This window comes from Dendrobates tinctorius, unplaced genomic scaffold (assembly GCF_039654945.1).
Source record: "Dendrobates tinctorius isolate UK_male_01 unplaced genomic scaffold, ASM3965494v1 ptg000039l, whole genome shotgun sequence".
NCBI lineage: Eukaryota > Metazoa > Chordata > Amphibia > Anura > Dendrobatidae > Dendrobates > Dendrobates tinctorius.
Genome location: NW_027361707.1, coordinates 6,710,621 through 6,735,080, shown reverse-complemented (window position 1 = coordinate 6,735,080; position 24,460 = coordinate 6,710,621). Strand labels below are relative to the sequence as shown.

Genomic DNA, 24,460 nt, shown 5'->3' with positions numbered 1-24,460 from the left:
GTCACAGGCCACACCGTAATGGGCAACTCAGATGTCACAGTCTATGACACAGTCCATAGACAACCTAACTGCCACATTGCTGCAAGCTCTGCAGAGTCGGGCTCCGGCTATGGACGTTACACAGCAAACGGACAGCTTGTCTCAGGAACATGCTGCTTCCGACTCTCACAGACGTAAGCGGACCCACAGGTCTCGATCACCTGAGTCATCCTATAGCACAAGGTCGTCCCCCTCCAGGGAGAGACAGCGTCATTCCAGGTCTCCTAGGCAGTCTCCTGTCACAGACAGTGCAATTTACCACTGAGATCCCCCATCACAGAAGACCCCGCCCCAGGTCGCCCTCCAGGGATCACCTTAGCGAGGCACAGGATTCGGAGGGCATCTGTGACTCCGACTCGGATAACGAGACGGAGAGGTCCGTGGTACCTTCTCCCCCTAGCAATACAGCGCTAGTTGAGGACATAATCTCTGCCATCCATCGGGTGCTAAAAATTCCAGAGTCGGCCCCGGAAGTCCCGGAACATAGGATTTGCTTCGAAAGTGTTCAGAAACCACCTAAGGTCTTCCCTAATCACCATGAGTTTGAGAAAATACTTACCAAACAGTTTGCGCAGCCTGAGAAAAAATTTGCTAATCGCAAATATTTGGAAGCGAAGTACCCCTTCCCACAGACAGACACCAAACAATGGACAGATCCACCTGAAGTGGACCCCCTGGTTTCGAGGCTAGCAGCGGAGACCTTACTCTCTCTGCCAGATAGCTCAACTCTCAGGGACGCAGCAGACCGGAAAGTAGAAAGCATGGCTCGTTCTATTTTCGAAGCGGCAGGCGCCTCTCTGGGCCCTGCGTTTGCTTCAGTGTGGGCGGCCAAGGCCATCCTGGCTTGGGCCAAAAAACTACAGGAGGGTCTTCAAGCTTCAAATCCTGAGCTCTCGGACCAAGCGGTCCAGATAGCAGTGGTAGCAGACTACATGATTCATGCAGCCCTGGATTCCGCAAGAGGTGTAGCGGGAATAGCATCAAACGCCATCACGATCCGACGCATCCTCTGGCTGCGAGAATGGAAAGCGGATGCCGCCTCAAAGAAGTCCCTCACGCTACTTCCGTATGTTACTGGAAGACTTTTCGGCGAAAAGTTGGACACAATGATAGCCAATGCCACTGGGGGTAAGAGTACCTCTCTCCCTCAACTAAAACCGAAACGCACGTTTAAACGAAGAAACCAGACACGATTCCGATCCTTTCGGAATTCCTCGGGCTGGTCCGTTTCGCGCCCAGCGCAAAACCGTAACAGCTCTCCACGCAGGGACAACCCACGGACGCAGCAGCAACCGGACAGGTCTTGGCAGTCGAAAGCAGGCCAAGCGAAACCCAAGGGAGGAAAACCTCAGAACTTCGCTTCATCATGACTCACGAACTCCGGAAGACACCCCACCAGTAGGCGGCCGACTTTTACTCTTTCAGCAAGTCTGGCTGCCTATTACAGAAGACAAGTGGGTCAGGGAAATAGTGTCTTCCGGATACAAGATAGAGTTCACTTCCGCTCCACCGAACCGGTTCTTCCTCTCTATTCCTCCAACACTACCAGACAAGGCTCGTGCTTTCCACCAAGCGGTCTCCTCTCTCTCCATCAAGCAGGAGTTGTGGTGCTGGTTCCCGCGAACGAGAGATTCCGAGGGTTCTACTCAAATCTGTTCGTAGTCCCCAAGAAAGGAGGCAGCGTCCGACCCATACTGGACCTAAAACAGCTCAACAATTACGTACGGGTCCGTCATTTCCGCATGGAGTCCCTCCGGTCCATCATTGCATCCATGGAGCAGGGAGAATACCTTGCCTCCATAGACATACAGGATGCGTATCTGCACATACCAATTGCCCCCGCCCACCAAAGGTTTCTCAGGTTCGCGATCAACCAAAACCACTACCAGTTTGTCGCCCTTCCGTTCGGACTCGCCACGGCTCCAAGAACGTTCACCAAAGTCATGGCGGCTACCATGGACGCTCTGCACTCAAGAGGCATTCTAGTCATCCCGTACCTGGACAACCCCCTCATCAAGTCTCCCACTTTCAAAGACTGCGAGGTCAGTGTCTCAATCACAATAGACACACTGAGTCGCCTGGGATGGCTAGTCAACCTACAGAAATCGTCGACTATCCCAAGTCAGACTCTAACATTCCTGGGAATGTTATTCGACACCTCCAGGGGCCTGGTGCTCCTTCCCAAGGACAAGACACTGGCCATCCGTCTGGGAGTTCGTACACTCCTTCGCAGTCCTCCTCGATCTCTCCGGTTTGCCATGAGAGTCCTCGGCCGGATGGCAGCAGCAATAGAGGCAGTGCCATTTGCCCAGTTTCACCTCGGGGTCCTTCAACTAGCCATACTCAGATCTTGGGACAGGAATCCCTTATCCCTCGACAGGGAGTACAGGTTGACGTCGTCAACCAGGAGGTCCCTGCATTGGTGGCTCAAACCAACCTCGCTTTCACGAGGGAAGCCCTTTCTCTCAGGACAATGGAAGATCCTGACTACCGATGCAAGCCTGACAGGCTGGGGGGCGGTGCACCTACATCACAGGGCACAAGGCAAGTGGTCACCGAGGGAAGTGACATTGCCCATCAATATTATGGAAATCAGGGCCATCCTCTTGGCACTGAGAGCCTTTCATCACTTGCTTGCAGCCTCGCACATACGGATACAGTCGGACAATGCCACGGCTGTGGCATACGTGAACCACCAAGGCGGGACCCGCAGCGCCCAGGCGATGAGAGAAGTGGCGCATATCCTCCGCTGGGCAGAAGACACGAGGTCGGTACTTTCTGCGGTCCACATTCCAGGTGTAGAAAACTGGGAAGCCGACTTCCTCAGCAGGCAAGGAATGGACTCGGGGGAGTGGTCTCTCCATCCCGAGATTTTTTACCAGATCTGTCAACGTTGGGGAACCCCGGAGGTGGACCTAATGGCATCCCATCTCAATACCAAAGTCCCCAATTTCATGGCCAGGACACACGACCCGCGGTCACTCGGAGCGGATGCCCTGGTCCAGGACTGGTCCCAGTTCCGACTCCTGTACATTTTTCCACCCCTCCCCCTAATCTCCAGGGTCGTGAGGAAGATCAAGCAAGAGGGAGTTCCAACCATCCTCATCGCGCCAGACGTACATGGTACGCCGACATCGTTCAACTTACTGCAGACGTCCCCTGGCGTCTACCCGACCGTCACGACCTTCTGTCACAAGGTCCGTTCTTCCACCAGAATTCAGGGGCTCTCAATTTGACGGCATGGCCCTTGAAACCTGGATTCTAACCCAGGCAGGTTTTTCACCGGCAGTCATTGCAACTATGATCAGGGCAAGGAAGCCTGCCTCCGCCAAGCTCTATTATCGTACCTGGAGAGCTTTCTTTTCTTGGTGCGAAACTCATGGACAAGTCCCACTCCCTTATTCCCTCCCGAAGGTACTAGGTTTTCTTCAATCGGGCCTAGACGCCAAGCTATCCTTAAGCTCGCTTAAGAGTCAGGTGTCGGCGCTTTCAGTCCTTTTTCAAAAGCGCATTGCTATTAAACCGCAAGTCAGGACTTTCATCCAGGGAGTTTCCCGATTTGGTTCCTCCCTACAAACGTCCGCTGGATACGTGGGACCTCAATCTGGTCCTGACAGCATTGCAAGCTCCACCCGTCGAACCTCTTAGAGGAGTTCCACTTTCCATTCTGTCTCAGAAAGTGGTTTTTCTAGTGGCGATCACCTCGTTACGCAGAGTGTCGGAATTGTCAGCACTTTCCTGCAGACGGCCTTTCCTAGCTTTTCACCAGGACAAGGTGGTTCTCCGCACGGTACCATCCTTCCTTCCGAAGGTTGTGTCCAACTTTCACCTCAATGAGGAGATTTCACTGCCATCCCTTTGCCCGGTTCCGGTTCATAGAGTGGAGAAGGCTCTGCATACGCTTGACCTCGTCAGAGCATTGCGGATTTACGTGTCCAGGACTGCACCTTTCCGGAAGTCTGATTCCCTCTTCATTCTTCCGGAAGGTAGTCGCAAGGGGCTGCCGGCTTCCAAGGTACCCTTGCCAGGTGGATCAAGTCCACCATACATGAGGCCTACCGACTTAACAGTTCCCCTCTTCCGGCCGGTATCACGGCACACTCTACAAGGGCAGTAGGGGCCTCCTGGGCCATTCGGCATCAGGCTTCGGCACAACAAGTGTGTAAGGCGGCCACTTGGACCAGCCTACACACGTTTATGAAACACTACAGTGTTCATACCCAGTCCTCAGCAGATGCGAGCCTGGGTAGACTGGTTCTGCAGGCGGCAGTGCCCCAAATTTAGGGATCTGCTAGCACAATATTCGTCCATTGCTTCCCACATAGGGACTGCTTTGGGACGTCCCATGGTTCTGTGTCCCCCAATGAGGCGACAGAGTAAAGCAGATTTTTGTGTACTCACCGTAAAATCTCTTTCTCTTAGCCTCTAATTGGGGGACACAGCTCCCACCCTGTTGCCCTTATGGGCCGTTGTTTTACGGTTGAGTTCTCATATTGTTCTTTGAGCTCGTACATAGTAGCCTTCTTACAGGCATGGTTATGTTATTTGGTTACGTTCCTCCTAATGCTTTGGCACAAAACTGGAGAAGGCTGACGCCGTCCAGGGGTGTATACTGCAGAGGAGGAGCCAAAGTTAATCTTTTTCAGATTATGCATAGTGTCGCCTCCTAGTGGACAGCAGCATAACACCCATGGTTCTGTGTCCCCCAATTAGAGGCTAAGTGAAAGATTTTACGGTGAGTACACAAAAATCTCCTTTTTTTTTTTATTCTGGGACATTTTGCACCATAATTTTGGGGCATTTAGCAGAGTTGATCTTCCTCAGTTTTTTTTCTCTAGCATTAGAAACCTGTACTTGATTTTACACCACACCCAAAGCCAACATTTACCACCTGATGATAAAAGTAAGACCACTGGGGCTACCAGCTGCAATCTCAAGTGATCTTGGCGTTAAAGGACGATTTTAAAATGGGGGGGGGGGGGGAAAAGTATGTGTGTATATATAAAATTACTTTCTAGATTTGAGAAAACACCAAATTTGCTTTACTCACCTGCCTTGGGTCCAACACAGTTTCCACCGCATCTCCCGGTGTGTGATATTGCCTGCAGTGTTGATGATGATTATTATTATTATTATTATTGTTTATTGTTATAGCGCCATTTATTCCATGGCGCTTTATATGTAGGGAGGGGTATACATAAAAACAAGTACAATAATGTTGAACAATACAAGTCATAACTGGTACAGGAGGAGAGAGGACCCTGCCCGCGAAGGCTCCCAATCTACAAGGGATGGGTGAAAATACAGTAGGCGAGGGTAGAGCTGGTCATGCAGCGGTTTGGTCGATCGGTGGTTACGGCAGGTTATAGGCTTGTCGGTAGAGGTGGGTCTTCAGGCTCTTTTTGAAGGTTTCGATGGTAGGTGAGAGTCTGATATGTTGTGGTAGAGAGTTCCAGAGTAGGGGTGATGCGCGAGAGAAATCTTGTATGCGATTGTGGGAAGAGGAGATCTTGTGAGGATCGGCGGTTGCGTGCAGGAAAGTACCGGGAGACGAGGTCACAGATGTATGGAGGAGACAGGTTGTGGATGGCTTTGTATGTCATGGTTAGGGTTTTGTACTGGAGTCTCTGGGCAATGGGGAGCCAGTGAAGGGATTGACAGAGGGGAGAAGCTGGGGAATAGCGGGGGGACAGGTGTATTAGTCAGGCAACGGAGTTTAGAATAGATTGGAGGGGTGCGAGAGTGTTCGAGGGGAGGCCACTGAGCAGGAGGTTGCAGTAGTCAAGGCGAGAGATAATGAGGGCATGGACTAGGGTTTTTGCAGATTCTTGGTTGAGGAACGGATTCGTGAAATATTTTTGGGTTGAAGTCGGCAGGAAGTGGAAAGGGCTTGGATATGTGGTTTGAAGGAGAGATCAGCATCAAGGATTACCCCGAGGCAGCGAGCTTGTGGGACTGGGGAGAGTGGGCAGCCATTTACTGTAATGGATAGGTTCGTTGGGGTCACGTGAGATGGGGGAAAGATGATGAATTCTGTTTTGTCCATGTTAAGTTTCAGAAATCTGGTAGAGAAGAAGGATGAAATAGTGGACAGACATTGAGGGATTCTGGTTAGCAGGGAGGTGATATCTGGTCCAGAGATGTAGATCTGTGTGTCATCAGCATAGAGATGATACTGAAAGCCATGATATTCTATAAGCTGTCCCAGGCCAAAGGTGTAAATGGAGACGAGCAGGGGTCCTAGGACTGAACCTTGTGGGACTCCGACAGATAGGGGGTGAGGAGATGGTGTGTGAGACGCTGAGTGTCCGGTCTGTTAGGTATGATGAGATCCAGGACAAGGCCAAGTCTGTGATGCCAAGGGATGAGAGGGTCTGTAATAGTAGGGAATGGTCCACTGTGTCAAAGGCAGCTGACAGGTCCAGGAGGAGGAGGACAGAGTAGTGTTGCTTGCTCTTGGCGGTTAAGAGGTCATTGGTGACCTTAGTAAGGGTAGTTTCGGTGGAGTGGTATGACCGGAAGCCAGATTGTAAGCGGTCGAAGAGGGAGCAAGAAGAGAGATGGGAGGACAGTTCAAGGTAGACGTGTTGTTCCAGTAGCTTGGAGGCATAGGGGAGAAGTGATATAGGGCGATAGCTAGATACAGAGGATGGGTCAAGAGAGGGCTTTTTGAGGATAGGTGTGATTGAGGCATGTTTAAAGCTTGAGGGGAAAACACCAGTTGTTAGTGATAGGTTGAAGAGATGGGTTAGGGTTGGGATGAAGACTGTGGTGAGGTTTGGGGTGAAGTGGGAAGGGATCGGGTCAAGTGCACAAGTGGTGAGATGTGATCTTGAGAGTAGAGTGGAGAGTCGATCTTCTGTAATGGTGGAGAAGTTGGTTTTGGAGGTGGAGGGCTGGGAAGTTGGGAGGAGGGGCTCTGGGGGTTGTTGACCAAAACTGTCTCTGATGTTATCAATCTTCTGCTTGAAAAATGAGACAAAGTCTTCAGCTGAGATGAGTGGGGAGGGAGGAGAGAATTGAAGGTGTTGAATAACTGTTTAGGTTTGTGAGACAGGGCGGATATGAGCGATGAGAAGTAGGTTTGTTTAGCTGTGGTGATTGTGGTCTTGAAAGTAGTGAGAGACTGTTTGAATGCGATGAAGTGCTCGTTGGAGTGGGATCTTTTCCATCTGCGCTCACCAGCCCTGGAAGCTCGCCTCAGTTCTTTGGTCAGGCTGGTGTGCCAGGGCTGCCTGTTGATTTTGCGAGCTTTGGTATGTGTAAGTGGGGCAGCAGATTCCAAAGCTACAGCTATTGTGGTGTTATGTAGAGCAGCAGCGTCATCCGCATAGTGTAAGGAATGTATATCTGTGAGAGGGAGGAGGGATTCAGAGAATGAGTGTAGATCAAGGTGTTTAAGATTTCTGTGAGGGTGTGAAAGTTTGTGGGGTTGGGTATTGTAGACATGGAGTGGAGAGGGAAGAGAATGTGAGAAGGTTGTGGTCAGAAAGAGGAAGAGGTGAGTTAGAGAGGTTAGATAGGGAGCAGAGGCGGGTGAAGATGAGGTCCAGTGTGTGGCCATCTTTGTGGGTGACTGTAGAAGACCATTGAGTCAGGCCGAAGGAGGAAGTGAGAGAAGTTTAGTGGAAGCTGAGAGGGAAGTGTCAATGGGGATGTTGAAGTCGCCACATGATGATAGTAGGGATGTCCGCGGAAAGGAAATGAAGTAGCCAGGTGGTGAAGTGGTCAAAGAAGGTGGTGGCAGGCCCTGGGGGCCGGTAGATGACAGCCAGTTGGAGGGGGAGTATATGCGCACAGAGTGCACCTCAAAGGAAGGGAGGGTGGCAGTGGGATTGGGGTGAAGGAGCAGGTATCTGACAGGAGAAAACCAACTCCTCCGCCATGTTTGCTGGTGGGGCGGGGGGTGTGAGAAAGGTGGAAGCCACCATATGAAAGTGCAGCAGGAGAGGCTGTGTCAGAAGGGGTGAGCCAGGTTTCGGTGATGGCGAGGAAGGAAAGTTTGGTAGTAACAAAAAGATCATGGATGTAGGAAAGCTTGTTGCAGACAGAGCGAGCGTTCCACAGAGCTCCTGTTAGTGGGACTGGGGGAGCGGGGTCCGGGTGAATGGGTATAAGGTTGGAGAGGTTACGGAAGGTTGTGATAGAGCGTGGATGGGAGGTAGAAATGACTGTGGGAATGTGGTGAGGAGGACCAGGATTTGGAGAGATATCACCAGCAGTGAGAAGGAGCAGAGAAAGTGTTAGCAGGTGGGAGCAGGAGAGGGCATGAGGGGGCTGTCTGTGTTTGGAGACAGAGGATTGTATGTTAAGGAACAGTTTTGAGGAGGAGGCGAGACGGATGGGGAGGATTGAAGAAGAGATGAAAAGTTCCTTACTAGGAGTAGGGATTAGGGGAATTAGCAGAAAGTGAAGGATTATTGGGGTGAAAGTGAAAACAAACATTGTTTACAGTGACTGTGTACAGTTACCTTCAGTTCCAATTCTGGTTTTAATTCTAAAATTTATCTTCACACTTCTAGAACACACTTATAGGAATCACACTGCAGACTGACGTCTATGCAGACTTGAGCTATGCAATATATGTACAACTAAGTGCAGTCAGGTGTGAAGCAGAGAGGAGTGGTCTCTGCTCATCTTGGTCGCACCATTAAGAGTGGACCAGATGCATATGATCAAGCCAGAGTAAACAAGGTCATAAATAACTCTGGGGTAAGCTGGGGTTAGCTGATGTTGATGTCACGTAGCTGGCCCTGCAGCCAATCGGTGAGTTCAGTTATTGGCTTCAGCGTGACCTCACCCCTGCAAAAATCACTGGAAGCAGCAGACTAGGTACCGGACCCAGGGAGGGTGAGTGAAGCTAGGTATTTTCTCTTTAAACAAACTTCAGCTGTAGTTTTCTGAAATTGTAATTTCCCATATTGGAAGAAAAATAGAAACCTCCGTCCGTCTGGAAAACACTTGTTATATTGCTTTGTGTTCTTTTCGGTGACAGCTGATCGCAGAGGAAGGGGTGGACTCGCTGAATGTTAAGGAGTTGCAGGCCGCGTGCCGGGCCAGAGGAATGAGAGCGCTCGGTGTCACGGAGGAACGGTTACGAGAGCAGCTGAAACAGGTTAGAGACTGCTGCAAGGCCTCGTTCGTTGGGAGCAACATTACAGCCGAGGAACCTCGGGGGACACAGATTTTTTTTTTTTTAGATCAGATCTTTTTTTATTAAACATCCAGGAATCAATACAGAAAAAATATGACATCTTATACAGTCATATGTTAAAGTTTGGGCACCCCTATTAATGTTAACCTTTTTTCTTTATAACAATTTTGGTTTTTGCAACAGCTATTTCAGTTTCATATATCTAATAACTGATGGACTCAATTATATTTCTGGATTCAAATGAGGTTTATTGTACTAACAGAATATGTGCAATCTGCATTTTAACAAAATGTGACCGGTGCAAAAGTATGGGCACCTCAACATAAAAGTGACATTAATATTTCGTAGATCCTTCTTTTGCAAAAATAACAGCCTCTAGTCGCTTCATGTAGCTATTAATGAGTTCCTGGATGAAGGTATTTGTGACCATTCCTGTTTACAAAACAATTCCAGTTCAGTTAAGTTTGATGGTCGCCGAGCATGGACAGCCCGCTTCAAATCATCCCACAGATGTTCAATGATATTCAGGTCTGGGCACTGGGATGGCCATTCCAAAACATTGTAATTGTTCCTCTGCATGAATGCCTGAGTAGATTTGGAGCGGTGTTTTGGATCATTGTCTTGCTGAAATATCCATCCCCTGCGTAACTTCAACTTCGTCACTGATTTTTGCACATTATTGTCAAGAATCTGCTGATACGGAGTTGAATCCATGCGACCCTCAACTTTAACAAGATTCCCGGTGCCGGCATTGGCCACACAGCCCCAAAGCATGAAGGAACTTCCACCCAATTTTACTGTGGGTAGCAAGTGTTTTTCTTGGAATGCTGTGTTTTTTAGCCTCCATGCATAACGCCTTTTTGTATGACCAAACAACTCAATCTTTGTTTCATCAGTCCACAGGACCTTCTTCCAAAATGTAACTGGCTTGTCCAAATGTGCTTTTGCATACCTCAGGCGACTCTGCTTGTGGCGTGCTTGCAGAAACGGCTTCTTTCGCATCACTCTCCCATACAGCTTCTCCTTGTGCAAAGTGCGCTGTATTGTTGACCGATGCACAGTGACACCATCTGCAGCAAGATGATGCTGCAGGTCTTTGGAGGTGGTCTGTGGATTGTCCTTGACTGTTCTCACCATTCTTCTTCTCTGCCTTTCTGATATTTTTCTTGGCCTGCCACTTCTGAGCTTAACAAGAACTGTACCTGTGTTCTTCCATTTCCTTACTATGTTCCTCACAGTGGAAACTGACAGGTTAAATCTCTGAGACAACTTTTTGTATCCTTCCCCTGAAAAGCTATGTTGAATAATCTTTGTTTTCAGATCATTTGAGAGTTGTTTTGAGGATCCCATGATGCCACTCTTCATAGGAGAATCAAATAGGAGAACTACTTGCAAGTGGCCACCTTAAATACCTTTTCTCATGATTTGATACACCTGGCTATGAAGTTCAAAGCTCAATGAGGTTACAAAACCAATTTAGTGCTTCAGGAAGTCAGTAAAAAGTAGTTAGGAGTGTTCAAATCAAGAAAATGATAAGGGTGCCCATACTTTTGCACCGGTCAAATTTTGTTTAAATGCAGATTGCACATTTTCTGTTAGTACAATAAACCTCATTTGAATCCAGAAATATAACTGAGTCCATCAGTTATTAGATATATGAAACTGAAATAGCTGTTGCAAAAACCAAAATTGTTATAAAGAAAAAAGGTTAACATTAATAGCGATGCCCAAACTTTAACATATGACTGTATAACCAGTAAATAGTTACATGGAAAGCAGATATTATTTAAAGTGCAAAATTCTTCCTCTGTAAGAAAAAATAGAAAGAAGATCTCAAAACACAGTTACTTATATAAATTGAGCCTACAAACAACATGGCTCCACAAATAAACAAGAAACAAAATTATACAGCAGTGCCTCAGTTCAGTGGGAAAACCACCCCCACCAGTCGCGCCACCTCGCATCATATTTCGCCCCTCCCGCCCCTCGTGGACATCAGATCCGACCCCTCCAGCCCCCTCCCATCGCGCCACTCAAAATCCGCTTCACCCCCTCCCATCGCGCCACTCAAAATCCGCTTCACCCCCTCCCATCGCGCCACTCAAAATCCGCTTCACCACAAAAACATTAGACTTTATTTTTGCTCCCCAAGCACCCCCTCACTGCAAGCACAATAGTAACTGGTCCATCATCGCCTCCCGCACCAACGCGCCCGAGGGAGACCCGGTGACTCCATCCATGGCTGCCAAATTTTGTAAAACTTTCTCAATGCTTTTCTTTTTAAATAAGCCCACCTTTCCAATCTAATGACATTATTTAGTTTATTTTTAAGCTCTGACAATGTTGGTGGCATAGGATTCAACCAATGATATGCCAGTATCTTTCTTGCCTGATACAGGATGCGTGCTACTCCCAGGGCCACTGCAGAGTCCGGGTCAACCCCCTCCTCCCACAAATTCAACAAACATAGACGAGGTGACGGTCGTATTGTGATATGGTATACTTGGGCTATGAGTCCCAGGGTCTGCCTCCTGAAATCCCCAATACGCCCGCACTCCCACATAACATGCATCATTCTGCCCACACCTAACACATTGTGTATGGGGCCTAAGTCCCATTTTAAATAATAAGCTGGGTGTTTTATATACCCTGTGAATGAGATATATATTTGCGAAAGCCGCTGGCACTCAGAAACCGCCAGTTTAGGGATCTGTGCTAGAATGTCGGACCATTGTTCCTCCGTCAGGGGGCCAACGTCCTGTTCCCACTTATTCTTAGCAGCAGTCAGTGGATATGTCTCCAGATGGGCAGGCAATAATCTTTTGTATAATTCAGAGATAAGACCCTTAGAGGACTCAGATGTAAGTAGCATATGTAGTGTTTGATTATGTGTCACTATCACCGGATTTGTCCTTCTCTGTTTTTCTAATGCATGTCTCAGCTGTAAGTACTGATAAAAGAAGACATGTGGGAGGTGAAATTCTGTTCTCAATTGTTCAAAACTCTTAAGAGTGTTATTTTGCAATACTTGAGACACCAGATAAATCCCTTTATCTTCCCATCTTCCGAACCCCACTAATTTTTTAATCTCTTGCAAATTCGGATTCCGCCACAATGGCCAGAACTCCGTGGGCCCATTTATCTTCAAAAGAGACTTACTCCTGTCCCACACCCTAAAAATCATAGCCAAAGTGGGGTATCGTGCCCCATTTATCTGCCGTCGTCCCACATCCAACCGGCAACCTGGATATTTCCATACCGATCCTTCTCTCACAATGTCACCATCACTATCGTACGCTCCGTCTCTACCCCAACCCCTAAAATGTTGCATCTTGGAGGCTATATAGTATATGTATGGGTTTGGCACCGCCAATCCTCCCTTCTCCTTTCCTCGCTGCAGCATCTCCAAACGAACCCTAGCCTGTTTTTTCTTCCAAATTAGTTCCCGGAATAATGTATTTATTTTTGCAAAAAATTCCCTACAGATCCACACCGGAGAATTATGTACCAAATATAGCAATTGTGGCATCATTACCATTTTGATTAAGTTAGATCTACCAATATTCGACAACGGCAGACGACACCAAGCATGTACTTTTGTTCTAAATCGCTGCAACGGGTTCCAGATTTAGAGCCCGAAAATCCTTCAGGGCAGGACTAACAATTATTCCCAGATACTTTAACTCCCGAACTACAGGGACCGGTATCTGCAAATCCGAGAAATCCACCGGGAGAGGGTCTATCGGCATTAAAGCCGATTTGGACCAGTTAATCCGAAGGCCAGACCTCAACCCAAACTCCCAAATGATCCCCATTGCCGGCAAAATCGAGGAATGTACCCTGTCTAAATATAAAAGTAGATCATCCGCGTACAATGATATCCTCAATTCCACATCTAAATCCCGTTATTTCCCAGGACTTCCGAATTGCAACTGCCAATGGCTCCATCGCAGTAGCAAATGGCAAGGGCGAGAGCGGGCACCCCTGTCTAGTACCTCTCCCAAGAGGAAAAGGGGGACACAGATTTTTATTTATTTTTTTCCTCTAGGCTTTGAAAAGTCCTTATTCTTAGTGTTACCCTAATATGTGCGAGATTCGGGGGGAAAGTGGGACAGGAACGGTAGTATAATGTGGGTGATGATTGAAAGAGATTGTCCGGGCTTGGGACAAGTCAGCAGTCAATATGTAACTGCAGATCTCTCCTGATGCAGGCGATTTGCCTACTTGCGGTCACATGCCGACTAGACGTATTCTCTGAAAATGGATAAGTCTAGTCGGCATGTGACCACAAATATGCAGTTCACTTGAAAAAAAAATATAAAGTAAAAAATGACAACAAATGTTAGAAATTGTTAAAAAAAAAAAAAAATCCCTTTACCCCTTCAGCAGCAGTAGAGAAACTCTTGACTTTGGCTAGAAACTTGCCGGATCATGGTGGGTGTGGGAGGGGATTGGAGAATGTGGGTCTTTTTTTTTTTTTTTTTTTTTATTCCTCTTTAATGGCTGGATAACCCATCTATTTTTTTTTTCTAAATGTTTATTACTTAAGGATGTATTTAGCCTAAATAGACGTTTTATAAAAGGGGAGAGTTTTGCCATTCCGAATGTGTCTTTTTCTCTCTCTCCCGTCAGTGGCTGGAGCTGCACTTGAATCAGGAAATTCCCACATCGTTGCTGCTTTTGTCCCGGGCTTTGTATCTCCCCGACACATTGTCACCAGCTGATCAGCTCAAAACAACCCTCCAGACTTTACCCGAAAGCATGGTATGTACATCATCGCCCCCCCCCCTCCGGGGTCAGCCGACGTATGATCTGCGCATGTGACACACGCTCAGCACAGTAATGGAAAGCATACAGCTACCTGTTGTCAAAGTATAGGTCTTTAATTAAAAAAAAAACAACACGCCTCTAATCCGGCGTTCCGCTCTATATATGTCTCTTTGCCAACTTGATAATCCAGAATATTTCTCAAGGTTTTATTTAATGCCGGCGCTTTTTAAAGATTTTACAAAAAAAAAAAGTGTTAAAATATGCTTTATTATTGCAGCCAATTCGCACACACCCTCGCCATTGCAGCGATGATGTCGCATCCATTATCTCGTGACCGCTGCAGGCAATCGCATGCCTCAGCGGTCACTTGCATCTTGGTTGGCTGCGGCGGTCACATAACCGACGGACATATGACGATCCAGGCCCTGGAATAACAAGTACAACTTTTGTCCTCTTCTTCTCAGGCCAAAGAAGCCCAGGTGAAGGTGGCCGCCGTGGAGTGCGACAAGGTGGACAACAAGGCCAAGCTGGAGGCCACGCTGCAGGAGGAGGAGGCAATTAAGAAAGAGAAGGAGATGGAGAGGTTGGCTGAGGTTGCCAAGGAAAGCTTACAGACGGCAGCTAAGGTAAAGCCGGGCTTTCTTATTGGATTGAGAAAATCTGGAATAGCAGCAGCGTGATGATGTGCCGACCCGCCACCGGCGCACGTGACTGGTGGAAATGAAGCCTGCCATTGCGACGATTGCAGCGTCTTAAACCGGAGGACACACACATCAGCCATTGATTTCAATGTGGACGGTGTAATGCCTCCTTTCTCCCTATGATGGCGCTGCAAGAAAACCGAACTCTTTTCTTTCCCCCAGATTTGCAACTAGCTTTGGGGGGTGAGGGATCACAACTACTAGTATTGTTTCCGGCTGTAGTAACTTAGCCACTGAGCCGGCTTATCTCTCACATAGACGCCTTTTTATATCTTCTTAGGTGGAGACCGCTCCGGAGCTGGAATCTGTTTCTGCTGAAGTGAAGATCAGCCAGCCAGAAGGGCTGGAAATATCTCCAGCACAAGCAGCCGACCAAGCGGAGGTGCTGAGGGACACTGCGCCCGTGCTGGAGGGGATCAAGGTTTGTATCCTGCTTTATGGTTCCTTCTGTTAGTGATTGTGTAACGTAATGGGATCCTGACTGTGGACGCACGATGCCTGGTCCACGGGCGGCATGTATCAGACACTGGGTGATCGAAGAGCGCGTATCGGCTGTCAGGTTCCCTTTAAATCTTACAAGTCCAACTACGCTGAAGCCATTAATTGCTCATGTTGACGTTGGGTAGGGAAACATTCACACTGCCCATTCGCCAGGATTGTGCATCTCGTGTACACATGTCCAGCATCTAGATGTCAACTGTGTTTCTAATTAATAGCACTGGGGGATGCAGGGCTGGGGGTGTGCGCCCCGCCACTAGGAGGCTCCACACCAGGTAGAAATGATAGTATTGGCGCTGCCTGGTAGGCTTTACCCGCTCCGCTGACACTAGACAGCACAGTTTTAGCCTAGAGTCTGTAGGAGACTCCTGTTATTATTTTAACAATATAATTTTATTTTATATTATCATAAAATATAATTTTTTTTTTTTTTAGCCCCCCCCCTTCTTTTTTTCCCTTTTACTCTAGGGAGGACACTATGTGCACACCGCAGTAATGTAGCTCTCTGTAGACCCCCACATATCAACCGGTCACCTGTCCCAAGACTTGTGGCGGAGCACAGAGCCGGTAGCTGTTCAATCATGAGGTTACCAAACAGATGACTCTGTGGGGGTCAGAAAATTGAGAATAATTCCACCTCACTCCTCACCCCTCTTGTTCCCTTTCTAAGGGCTCTCCTGTGTTTTATTTTGAGTCATCCATCCTACCTTTTCTCCTTCTTGACACACTCCCTGAAGATGCCGCTCCCTCTTCTACTGACTTCGTGGAATTCCCTTTTGACCACTTACGTGCAGCTGCCATTGCTTCCTTAGGTCGTTTTTGCCCCACTTTGCAGGGTGGTGATAGGTGAAGGGTTCCACTGCCGTTTGGGCTCCCCTTGCACCTCTGCTATTCCACAAATGTTTTTTTTTGGGGGGGGCTTCTGCTGCTGAAATCTACACCATTGAATGAGGCTGCAGCTTTTCTTGCAACTAGGCCATAGCTTTCATCCCACTCGCTGGGCAGCCTGGTCCCTCTCCTAATCCCCCTACTTGCACATGGCAAGTCGGAGAGTGAGCTTTTTGCTATCAGAGCGTTTTGCACTTTTTATTGTGGCCCTTTTTTCTGGGTCTCTTCTGCAGATGTGTAGCCCTGGCCTCCAGTACTCCTGGGAACTTCTTTGCCTGCATTTCATCATCTTAGTCATCCTGCACCATAGAAAATTCTAGTTTTCACTTGAATTTTCCAAGCACCATGTCTCCCACTACTCGTTGCATTGACAATCTATTTTGTTTGCTCATAATGCAATAAAGTTTTCATATGTGGCCAGTGGAGCTCTTTGTACCCCAGTGTGTTACCCACCAAGCCTGCTCAGCTCCCCTCTGATCCATCAAAGCAGCTTTTCAGTCATCCTGTTCCACCTTACTTGTCGCCCTCGCGGCATCTGCAGTCAGCAAAGCCTTTTTGGCATGGGCTGTGCACTTTAATTGGGGATTCTCTTCCAGGGCTCCTCAGGAGGATCTTCTTGATTTCTCTACTCAATTCTGTACACGTCTAAATTCTTTTGGGAGGCTTCTCCTGAGTTGGCACAACATGCAGCCTGTGCTGCAGCCAGTTCTGTGGTTGCTTGAAACTCCCATGTTGCTCAGATTCTGTTCCGCTGACCTGGCTTCCAAATACGCTCCCTTAGTCGGCTCTTTCACAGGTAAAAAACTTTTTGTTAAATACTTAGATCACATCATTGAAGATGCTACTTAGGGGCAGAAGTACTCTGCTTCCCCTGAACCATCAACACTCTACCATTTAGCCAACCCGAGAGCTTTTGCTCCTTTTGACAAGAAGTCCTCTCTACCCTTCAACTCCGCAAAGCTGTAGTTCAAGCCAATACTTTCCTGGCACGCCTGCCCCTAGGCTGTAATGTCCTTCACTGCAAGAACAAGTTGTCACTGTCCGTGTTCCAAATGCGGCACGTTTCCAGGTATACTAACTTGTCTACAGTTCACAAGAAGGATAGATCAGGCGAACACACTTTGGATTTGAAAGATTTTCGTGCGTCTGGAGATTTTGCATGGAATCTCTGCCATCTTTGCTCACATCACTGGAGCTAGGAGAATTCCTCTTAGGCAGAAAAACATGACGGGTGCCTTCACATCTCCATTGCTGGTGTCATTATCAATTTATTTGCTTTTCAGTTTTCAGTCGGTTATTTTCACTTCAAGTTTGTAGCACTTCCATTTGGATTGGCAACAGCTCCCAGTCCCTTCACCAAGGTTTTTGCTTCTCTCATGATGCTCCTCCGTACAGAGGAGGTGGCAGCAGTCATTCCCCCTCTTTGGGAGAATACCTCGTCTAGGGAAAATAACTTGTCCAGTCTCCAAATAGCCTTAGATTCCTAATGCTCCTGGAATTTCAAGGCATGACTTTCAACAACAGGGTGGGTCAGGGTTTCCTAACCCCAAGCAAACTCTCCCTTCTTTGAGCCAAAGTATGTCATTTGTTGGAGACCACTCGCTCCATCTGTTTTTTTGCAGGATGGCCTCAGTCTTTGAGGCGGTTCACTTTGCCCAGTTTTACACTTATCGCTTGGAAGTATTCCATTCTGTCACCTTGGAACAAGTCGGTGGACCCTTTGTATAAACACATTCATCTTCCCTTTTAAGTCTGAAGAGACCTTTGGTGGTTGACAGCCCTTGATATACTTTGACAGATCCTACCTTTCTCTTCAGTGGCAGGTGATGACGACCAACATCAGTTTCTTGAAATGGGCAGTGGTGTTCAACCATCACACCACTCAGGGTGTCTGGCGAAATCTCAATTTCAGATGAACTTTCTGGAACTGAGGGCAATCTTCCTCACTCTCTCCCACTGGTCCTACCTTCTCAGGAACCGTCCGCTTTCAGTACACACGGTCTACTCTATTCCCACTGTTGTGGCCTACCTGAATCATCAGGGGCCATTAGAAGCCATTTAACCATGAATGAAACGGTTAGGATTCTTCACTGGGCAGAGCGTCTCTGTGATACACATTCTCAGCATGGAAAGCCAATCTGCAAACTTTCTCAGCATAGAAATCCTAAATCTGTTGCAGTGAGCTCTCCTCTGTGGTGTTCAGCTAGCTGTGCCTTGGCTGGGGCACTCCCATGGAGGACCTCGTCACAGCCCATCTCAATCTAATTCCCAACCTATGTTGCCAGGTCTTGAGGTCCTTTGCAGCAGATGGACTGGTCTCTTCTTGTTCAGAGTACACCCCCAGGAGCATTTTTTTCCTCCGCCCTCTTACCATTAGGTCAGGACCATAAGTTCTACCTTTCTGTTGCACAAGCCTTCCTCATTGATATTCTCTATTCATGATCCACCAATGGGCCTCAAAGATGATCATTTCCTAATGGATCAGGTTGGTTACTGTGGAGGCCTTACATGGTCAAGGATAAACCTCCGCCCTTTCAGTTTGCAGCTTATTCCGCAAGGGCATTTGGGGACTCATGGGCGGTCAGGCTTTAGGTGTCTATTTTTCAGATTTGCAAGCTCTCTCACACCTTTGTGAATGTTTTTCCCAGCAATATGCGCTCCTGAAGGATGATGATGGAACTTGATATTTAGGTTCAAGGATGATTTTTATTTTTGATTAAAAATAGAATACAACCGGTTTCGACTGCTAAGAGTCTTCCTCAGGTATAAGGGAAAAAAAAATCACCGGGTCTTGAAAGGGTTAATTTTTTATAGGAAATGATGCATGGGAGGAAATATTGCACTGACTCTTGGTGCGACCGACAGATCTGCCCGTCTTTGTACATTTAACAACCTGAATTCCATGACTGCGACGGGCAGCGGGACAATTCTTACTGACAATTGACTTTATCGTTCAGGGTGAAGAAATCACCAAGGAGGAAATTGACGTCCTGAGCGATGCCTGCACCAAGCTCATAGAGCAGAAGAAGCTGCTGACCAAGGAGAAGGAGGAGCTGTCTGAGCTGAAGGATGACGTCCAGGAGTACTGCGAGGTGAGAAAGGGGAGAAAGTTAATGTTCATCTTAACCCCGCTCCTAACCAGGCACGTCTAGATATTTTTTTCATACTTTTTCAAACAATTTTTGCATTTTTTTTTTCATGATACCTGGGGCCTAATTTTTAAGTTATTTTCATACAGACTCTTATTCGACTCATTGGGGGACACAGGACCATGGGTGTAATGCTGCTGCCACTTAGGAGGCTGACAATAAGTAGCCCCTTAAGAGCTCCGCTCTCCCCAAACCAACAACAGGCGGGAACGCGAGGTGTCACCTCCACGAACCCCCTCCTGCTTCGCTTACTAGGGTATGCCTGAGATCTTTAGGGGCGACAGGTCCCTTCTGGGCACAGCTCTCCCCACACTTACAACAAATGGGAGCATGGAGTGTCGCCTCCATGTACTTCCCTCTGCATCCAGGCTCATCCCGCTTTTTATGCCGAACAACAGCCCTGACCCATCCTCGGGGAGTTAACCCCTTGGATGTCCAGACGCTCTTATGGTGTCCGTGCGGCCCCAACTGCATCGCCACTGATGAACAGTGGCAATGGAAGGAAGGCGGATGGTCCATCTGCTCTCTATCAAAGGGACGGTGGATGGAGTGTCCCCTGCACCATCCACACTACAGCAGCTGACCTGTATGCAGAGCAGCCCGGGTCCTGCGCTTCACTTCTCTGTGGCGTTTACATTGGTCCCGGGACACGAACAATAACTCCAGTGGAGGGCTCCTGTAACAGCGTCTTAAGCACTATCCCCCATGGCAGGCATGGCACATACAGACACAGGGCTCCCTGCGCCCCTGTCTCTGCGCCAGCACCAGCTCCATAGTGCCTCATGGGGACCCATCACAGGGCCCTGCTTCCGATTGTGGCCCCACTGCTATCCTGCCTTTCAATCCGGGGGGGTCCGGTTCAGATCTGACCCCCTCCCGGACATCCGTGCCGGCCTGGAGCCCTTTCTGGGCATCGGTAACTAATTTAGGCCGCAGCTTCAACCTAGCTAAGGTCGCCGCCACCTCCGCCCCCCGGCCCGCCCCCGGATGACAAATATGACACTCTACAGTGTCATAGAAGAGGCGGATCGAGACAGAAAGGGTGCGTTTTTACACATCTCTGCGTGCTCTTTCTCAGCTCTCCACCCCCTTCTTCTCCCTCCTCATCCTCTCGGCGGCCATTTCTGCTGCAGGCATCAGCAGCACCACGCCAGCCAGTCTCTGGGGGGCATAGGACTGTGGATCTTCGGCGCTGGACCTAGGGGCACGCTGGTGGGGTAAGATCACAGCTCGGGTTTTTTACTCTGCTGTGAATCCGGATTCCCTGTAAGCCTCTACTATAGGTTTTTCCCTGCATAGCCACCCCTGTAGGGCCCTCTCATAGCCAGCCCTTCCGCACTCTGTGCACTATGCCGGGCTCAAGGTCCAAGAGAACCAGGCAGGACTGCTTTTATGCATTCTGCACAGCCTGCAAAACCACTCTCCCCAGTGGCAGCACGTACCCGCACTTCCGGGACTGTATCCAGAATACTGGGTCAGAACCCCAAGAGGCTCCGACCAATGCTTCAGCGGCTGCTACCATGCTGGAATGGGCTACCCAGATGTCGCAGTCTATGACGCAGTCCATAGGTTAACTAACCTCCACATTGCTCCAGGCTCTGCAGGGTCATGTCTTGGCTATGAGCGTTACCCAGCAAAGGGACAGCTCCACTCAGGGACAGGTCGTTTCTGGCTCTCGCAGACGTAAGCGCACCCACACGTCGCGTTCCTCTGCGTCATCCCATAGCACACGGTCATCCCCCTCTAGGGAGAGACACCGTAGTTCCAGGTCACCTAGACCGTCCCCTAACAGAGACAGACAACGCAGATCTCCACAGCGATCCACGACGACAGAAGGCCTTCGCCCCAGCTCGCCCACCAGGGAACACCTCAGCGATACGCAGGATTCGGAAGGCATCTGTGACTCCGACTCAGACAACGAAACGGAGCGGTCTCTGGTCCCTTGTCCCCCTAGCAATACAGGGCTAGTTGAGGACATAATCTCTTCCATCCATCGGGTGCTGGACATTTCCGATCCAACCCCGGAAGCCCCAGAACACAAGATTTGCTTTGAAGGTGTTCTGAAACCACCTAAGGTCTTCTCTAACCACCTGGAATTTCAGGCGATCCTTACTAAGCAGTTTTCGCAGCCTGAGAAGAAATTCACCAGTCGCAAATATGTGGAGGCTAGGTACCCCTTCCCACAAAAGGACACCAAAGAGTGGATAGATCCGCCCGAAGTGGACCCCCCAGTCTCTAGGCTAGCAGCACAGATCCTCCTATCACTGCCAGATAGCTCAACCCTCAGGGACGCTGCAGACGGGCAGGTAGAACGCATGGCTCGTTCAGTTTTCAAAGCAGCAGGGGCCTCCCCTGCCTCCCGCGTTCACTTCAGTATGGGCGGCCAAGGCCATTCTGGCTTGGGCCAAAAAATGGAAAACTGGCCTCCAAGCTTCAAATCCTGAGCTGTCGGGCCAAGCGGTTCAAATAGCAGTGGTAGCAGATTACATGCTTCATGCAGCCCTGGATTCCGCAAGAGGTGTAGCGGGGATAGCATCAAACGCCATCATGATTCGGCGTATCCTCTGGCTGCGGGAATGGAAAGCGGATGCAGCCTCAAAGAAGTCCCTCACGCATCTCCCGTACCTCTGGACGGCTTTTCGGTGAAAAGTTGGACACAATGATATCCAATGCCACTGGGGGTAAGAGTACCTCTCTCCCTCAACTAAAACCTAAACGCACATTCAAACGGCGTAACCAAACACGATTCCGATCCTTTCGGAATTCTTCGGGCTGGTCCGCCTCGCGTCCAGCACAAAATCGTAACTGCTCTCCACGCAGGGGCAACCCACGGGCGGTGGAGAGGCCAGACAGGAACTGGCAGTCGAAAACAGGCCAGGCGAAGCCCAAAGGAGGAAAACCTCAGAATTTCTCCTCATCATGACTCACGAACTCCGTAAGACACCCCACCCATAGGCGGACGACTTCTACTCTTTCAGCAAGTCTGGCTGCCTATTACAGAAGACAGGTGGGTCAGGGAAATAGTGTTTCCAGATACAAGATAGGGTTCACTTCCAGTCCACCGAACCGTTTCTTCCTCTCTGTTCCACCAAAACCGCCAGAAAAGGCTCGCGGTTTCCCCTCTCCTTCAAATAGGAGTTGTAGTACCGGTTCCCGCGGCCGAACGTTTCTGAGGATTCTACTCCAATCTATTCGTAGTCCCCAATAAAGGAGACAGCGTCCGGCCCATACTAGACCTAAAACAACTCAACAAGTATGTACGAGTTCGTCATTTTCGCATGGAGTCCCTTCGGTCCATCATTGCGTCCATGGAGCAAGGACAGTATCTCTCCTCCATAGACATACAGGACGCATACCTGCATACACTGATTGCTCCCGCCCATCAGAGATTTCTCAGGTTCGCAATCGACCAGGACCACTACCAGTTCGTGGCTCTCACTTTCGGACTCGCCACGGCTCCTAGAACATTTACCAAGGTCATGGCTGTCACCATGCACGTTCTACACTCCAGAGGCATAGTAGTCGTTCCATACCTGGACGACCTCATCAAGGCTTCCACCTTCAAGGACTGCGAGGTCAGCGTCTCAATCACAATCGACACTCTGAGTCATCTGGGCTGGTTAGTCAACTTACAAAAGTCATCGACTACCCAGAGTCAGTCTCTGACCTTCCTGGGGATGCTATTCGACACCTCCAGGGGTCTGGTGCTCCTTCCCAGAGACAAGGCACTGGCTCTCCGTCTAGGAGTCGCATACTCCTCCGCAATCCCCCCCCTGATCTCTCCGGTTTGCCATGAGAGTCCTCGGCAGGATGGCAGCAGCAGTGGAGGCGGTACCATTTGCCCAGTTTCACCTGAGGCCTCTTCAACTAGCCATCCTCAAGTCCTGGGACAGGAATCCTTTCTCCCTCTACAGGGAGTTCCGGCTAACATCGGCAACCAGGAGGTCCCTGCACTGGTGGCTCAAGCCAACCTCACTGGCAACAGGAAAATCCTTTCTCTCAGGTCAATGGAAGGTCCTGACCACCGACGCGAGCCTGACAGGTTGGGGTGCGGTGCACCTACATCACAGGGCAAGTGGTCACCAGTGGAAGCGAACATGCCCATCGACGTCTTGGAAATTCGGGCCATCTTCCTGGCATCGAGAGCCTTTCGTCACTTACTGGCAGCCTCTCATATCAGAGTACAGTCGGACAATGCCACGGCAGTGGCATATGTGAACCACCAAGGCGGGACCCGCAGTACCCTGGCGATGAGAGAAGTGGCACATATCCTCCATTGGGCGGAAGACACGAGGTCGGTACTCTCTGCGGTCCACATTCCTGGTGTGGACAACTGGGAAGCCAACTTCCTAAGCAGACAAGGAATGGACTCGGGAGAGTGGTCTCGCCATCCCAAAATCTTTCGACAGATCTGCCATCGCTGGGAGACCCTGGACGTGGACCTAATGGCATCCCATCTCAATGCCAAGGTCTCCAACTTCATGGCCAGGACACGCGATCCACGGTCGCTCGGAGCAGATGCCCTGGTTCAGGACTGGACCCAGTTCCAGCTTCTGTACATCTTTCCACCTCTCCCCCTGATATCCAGAGTCGTGAGAAAGATCAAACACGTGGGAGTTCCAACCATCCTGATCACGCCAGACTGGCCCAGACGTATATGGTACGCCGACGTCGTACAACTTACAGCAGACATCCCCTGGCGTCTCCCCGACCGTCCCGATATTCTGTCACAAGGCCCGTTCTACCACCAGAACTCAGGGGCTCTCAATTTGACGGCGTGGCCCTTGAGACCTGGGTTCTAACCCAGGCAGGACTCTCAAGGGACGTCATTAGAACCATGATCAGGGCACGGAAGCCAGCCTCCGCCAAGATTTATTACCGTACCTGGAGAGCTTTCTTCACCTGGTGCGAATCTCGCGGCCAGATTTCACTCCCTTATTCCCTCCCAAAAGTCCTTGGCTTTGTCCAATCGGGCCTGGACGCCAGGCTATCCCTGGGCTCGCTTAATAGCCAGGTGTGAGCGCTCTCAGTGCTTTTTCAGAGGCGCATCGCTAACAAGCCGCAAGTAAGGACCTTTCTCCAGGGGGTTTCCCGATTGGTTCCCCCCTACAGACGTCCACTGGAAACGTGGGACCTCAACCTGGTCCTGACAGCATTGCAGGCAGCACCTTTCGAACCCCTTAAGGAAGTCCCACTCCGCATTCTATCACAGAAGGTGATTTTTCTGGTGGCAATCACCTCGCTTCGCAGGGTGTCTGAAT

The 24,460-nt window shown here is 49.3% G+C and overlaps 1 protein-coding gene across 2 annotated transcripts in view; it reads left to right on the top strand.

The window, feature by feature from the left end:
- Window positions 1–24,460, top strand: part of LETM1 (leucine zipper and EF-hand containing transmembrane protein 1) — a 64,318-nt gene that overhangs the window by 13,867 nt on the left and 25,991 nt on the right. For both annotated transcript variants that reach the window (XM_073574437.1, XM_073574438.1), the window contains exons 7-11: window positions 9,035–9,154; window positions 13,826–13,957; window positions 14,428–14,589; window positions 14,945–15,085; window positions 19,008–19,142. In XM_073574437.1, the coding sequence (XP_073430538.1) occupies window positions 9,035–9,154; window positions 13,826–13,957; window positions 14,428–14,589; window positions 14,945–15,085; window positions 19,008–19,142 (690 nt within the window). The remainder of the gene's footprint in view (window positions 1–9,034; window positions 9,155–13,825; window positions 13,958–14,427; window positions 14,590–14,944; window positions 15,086–19,007; window positions 19,143–24,460) is intronic.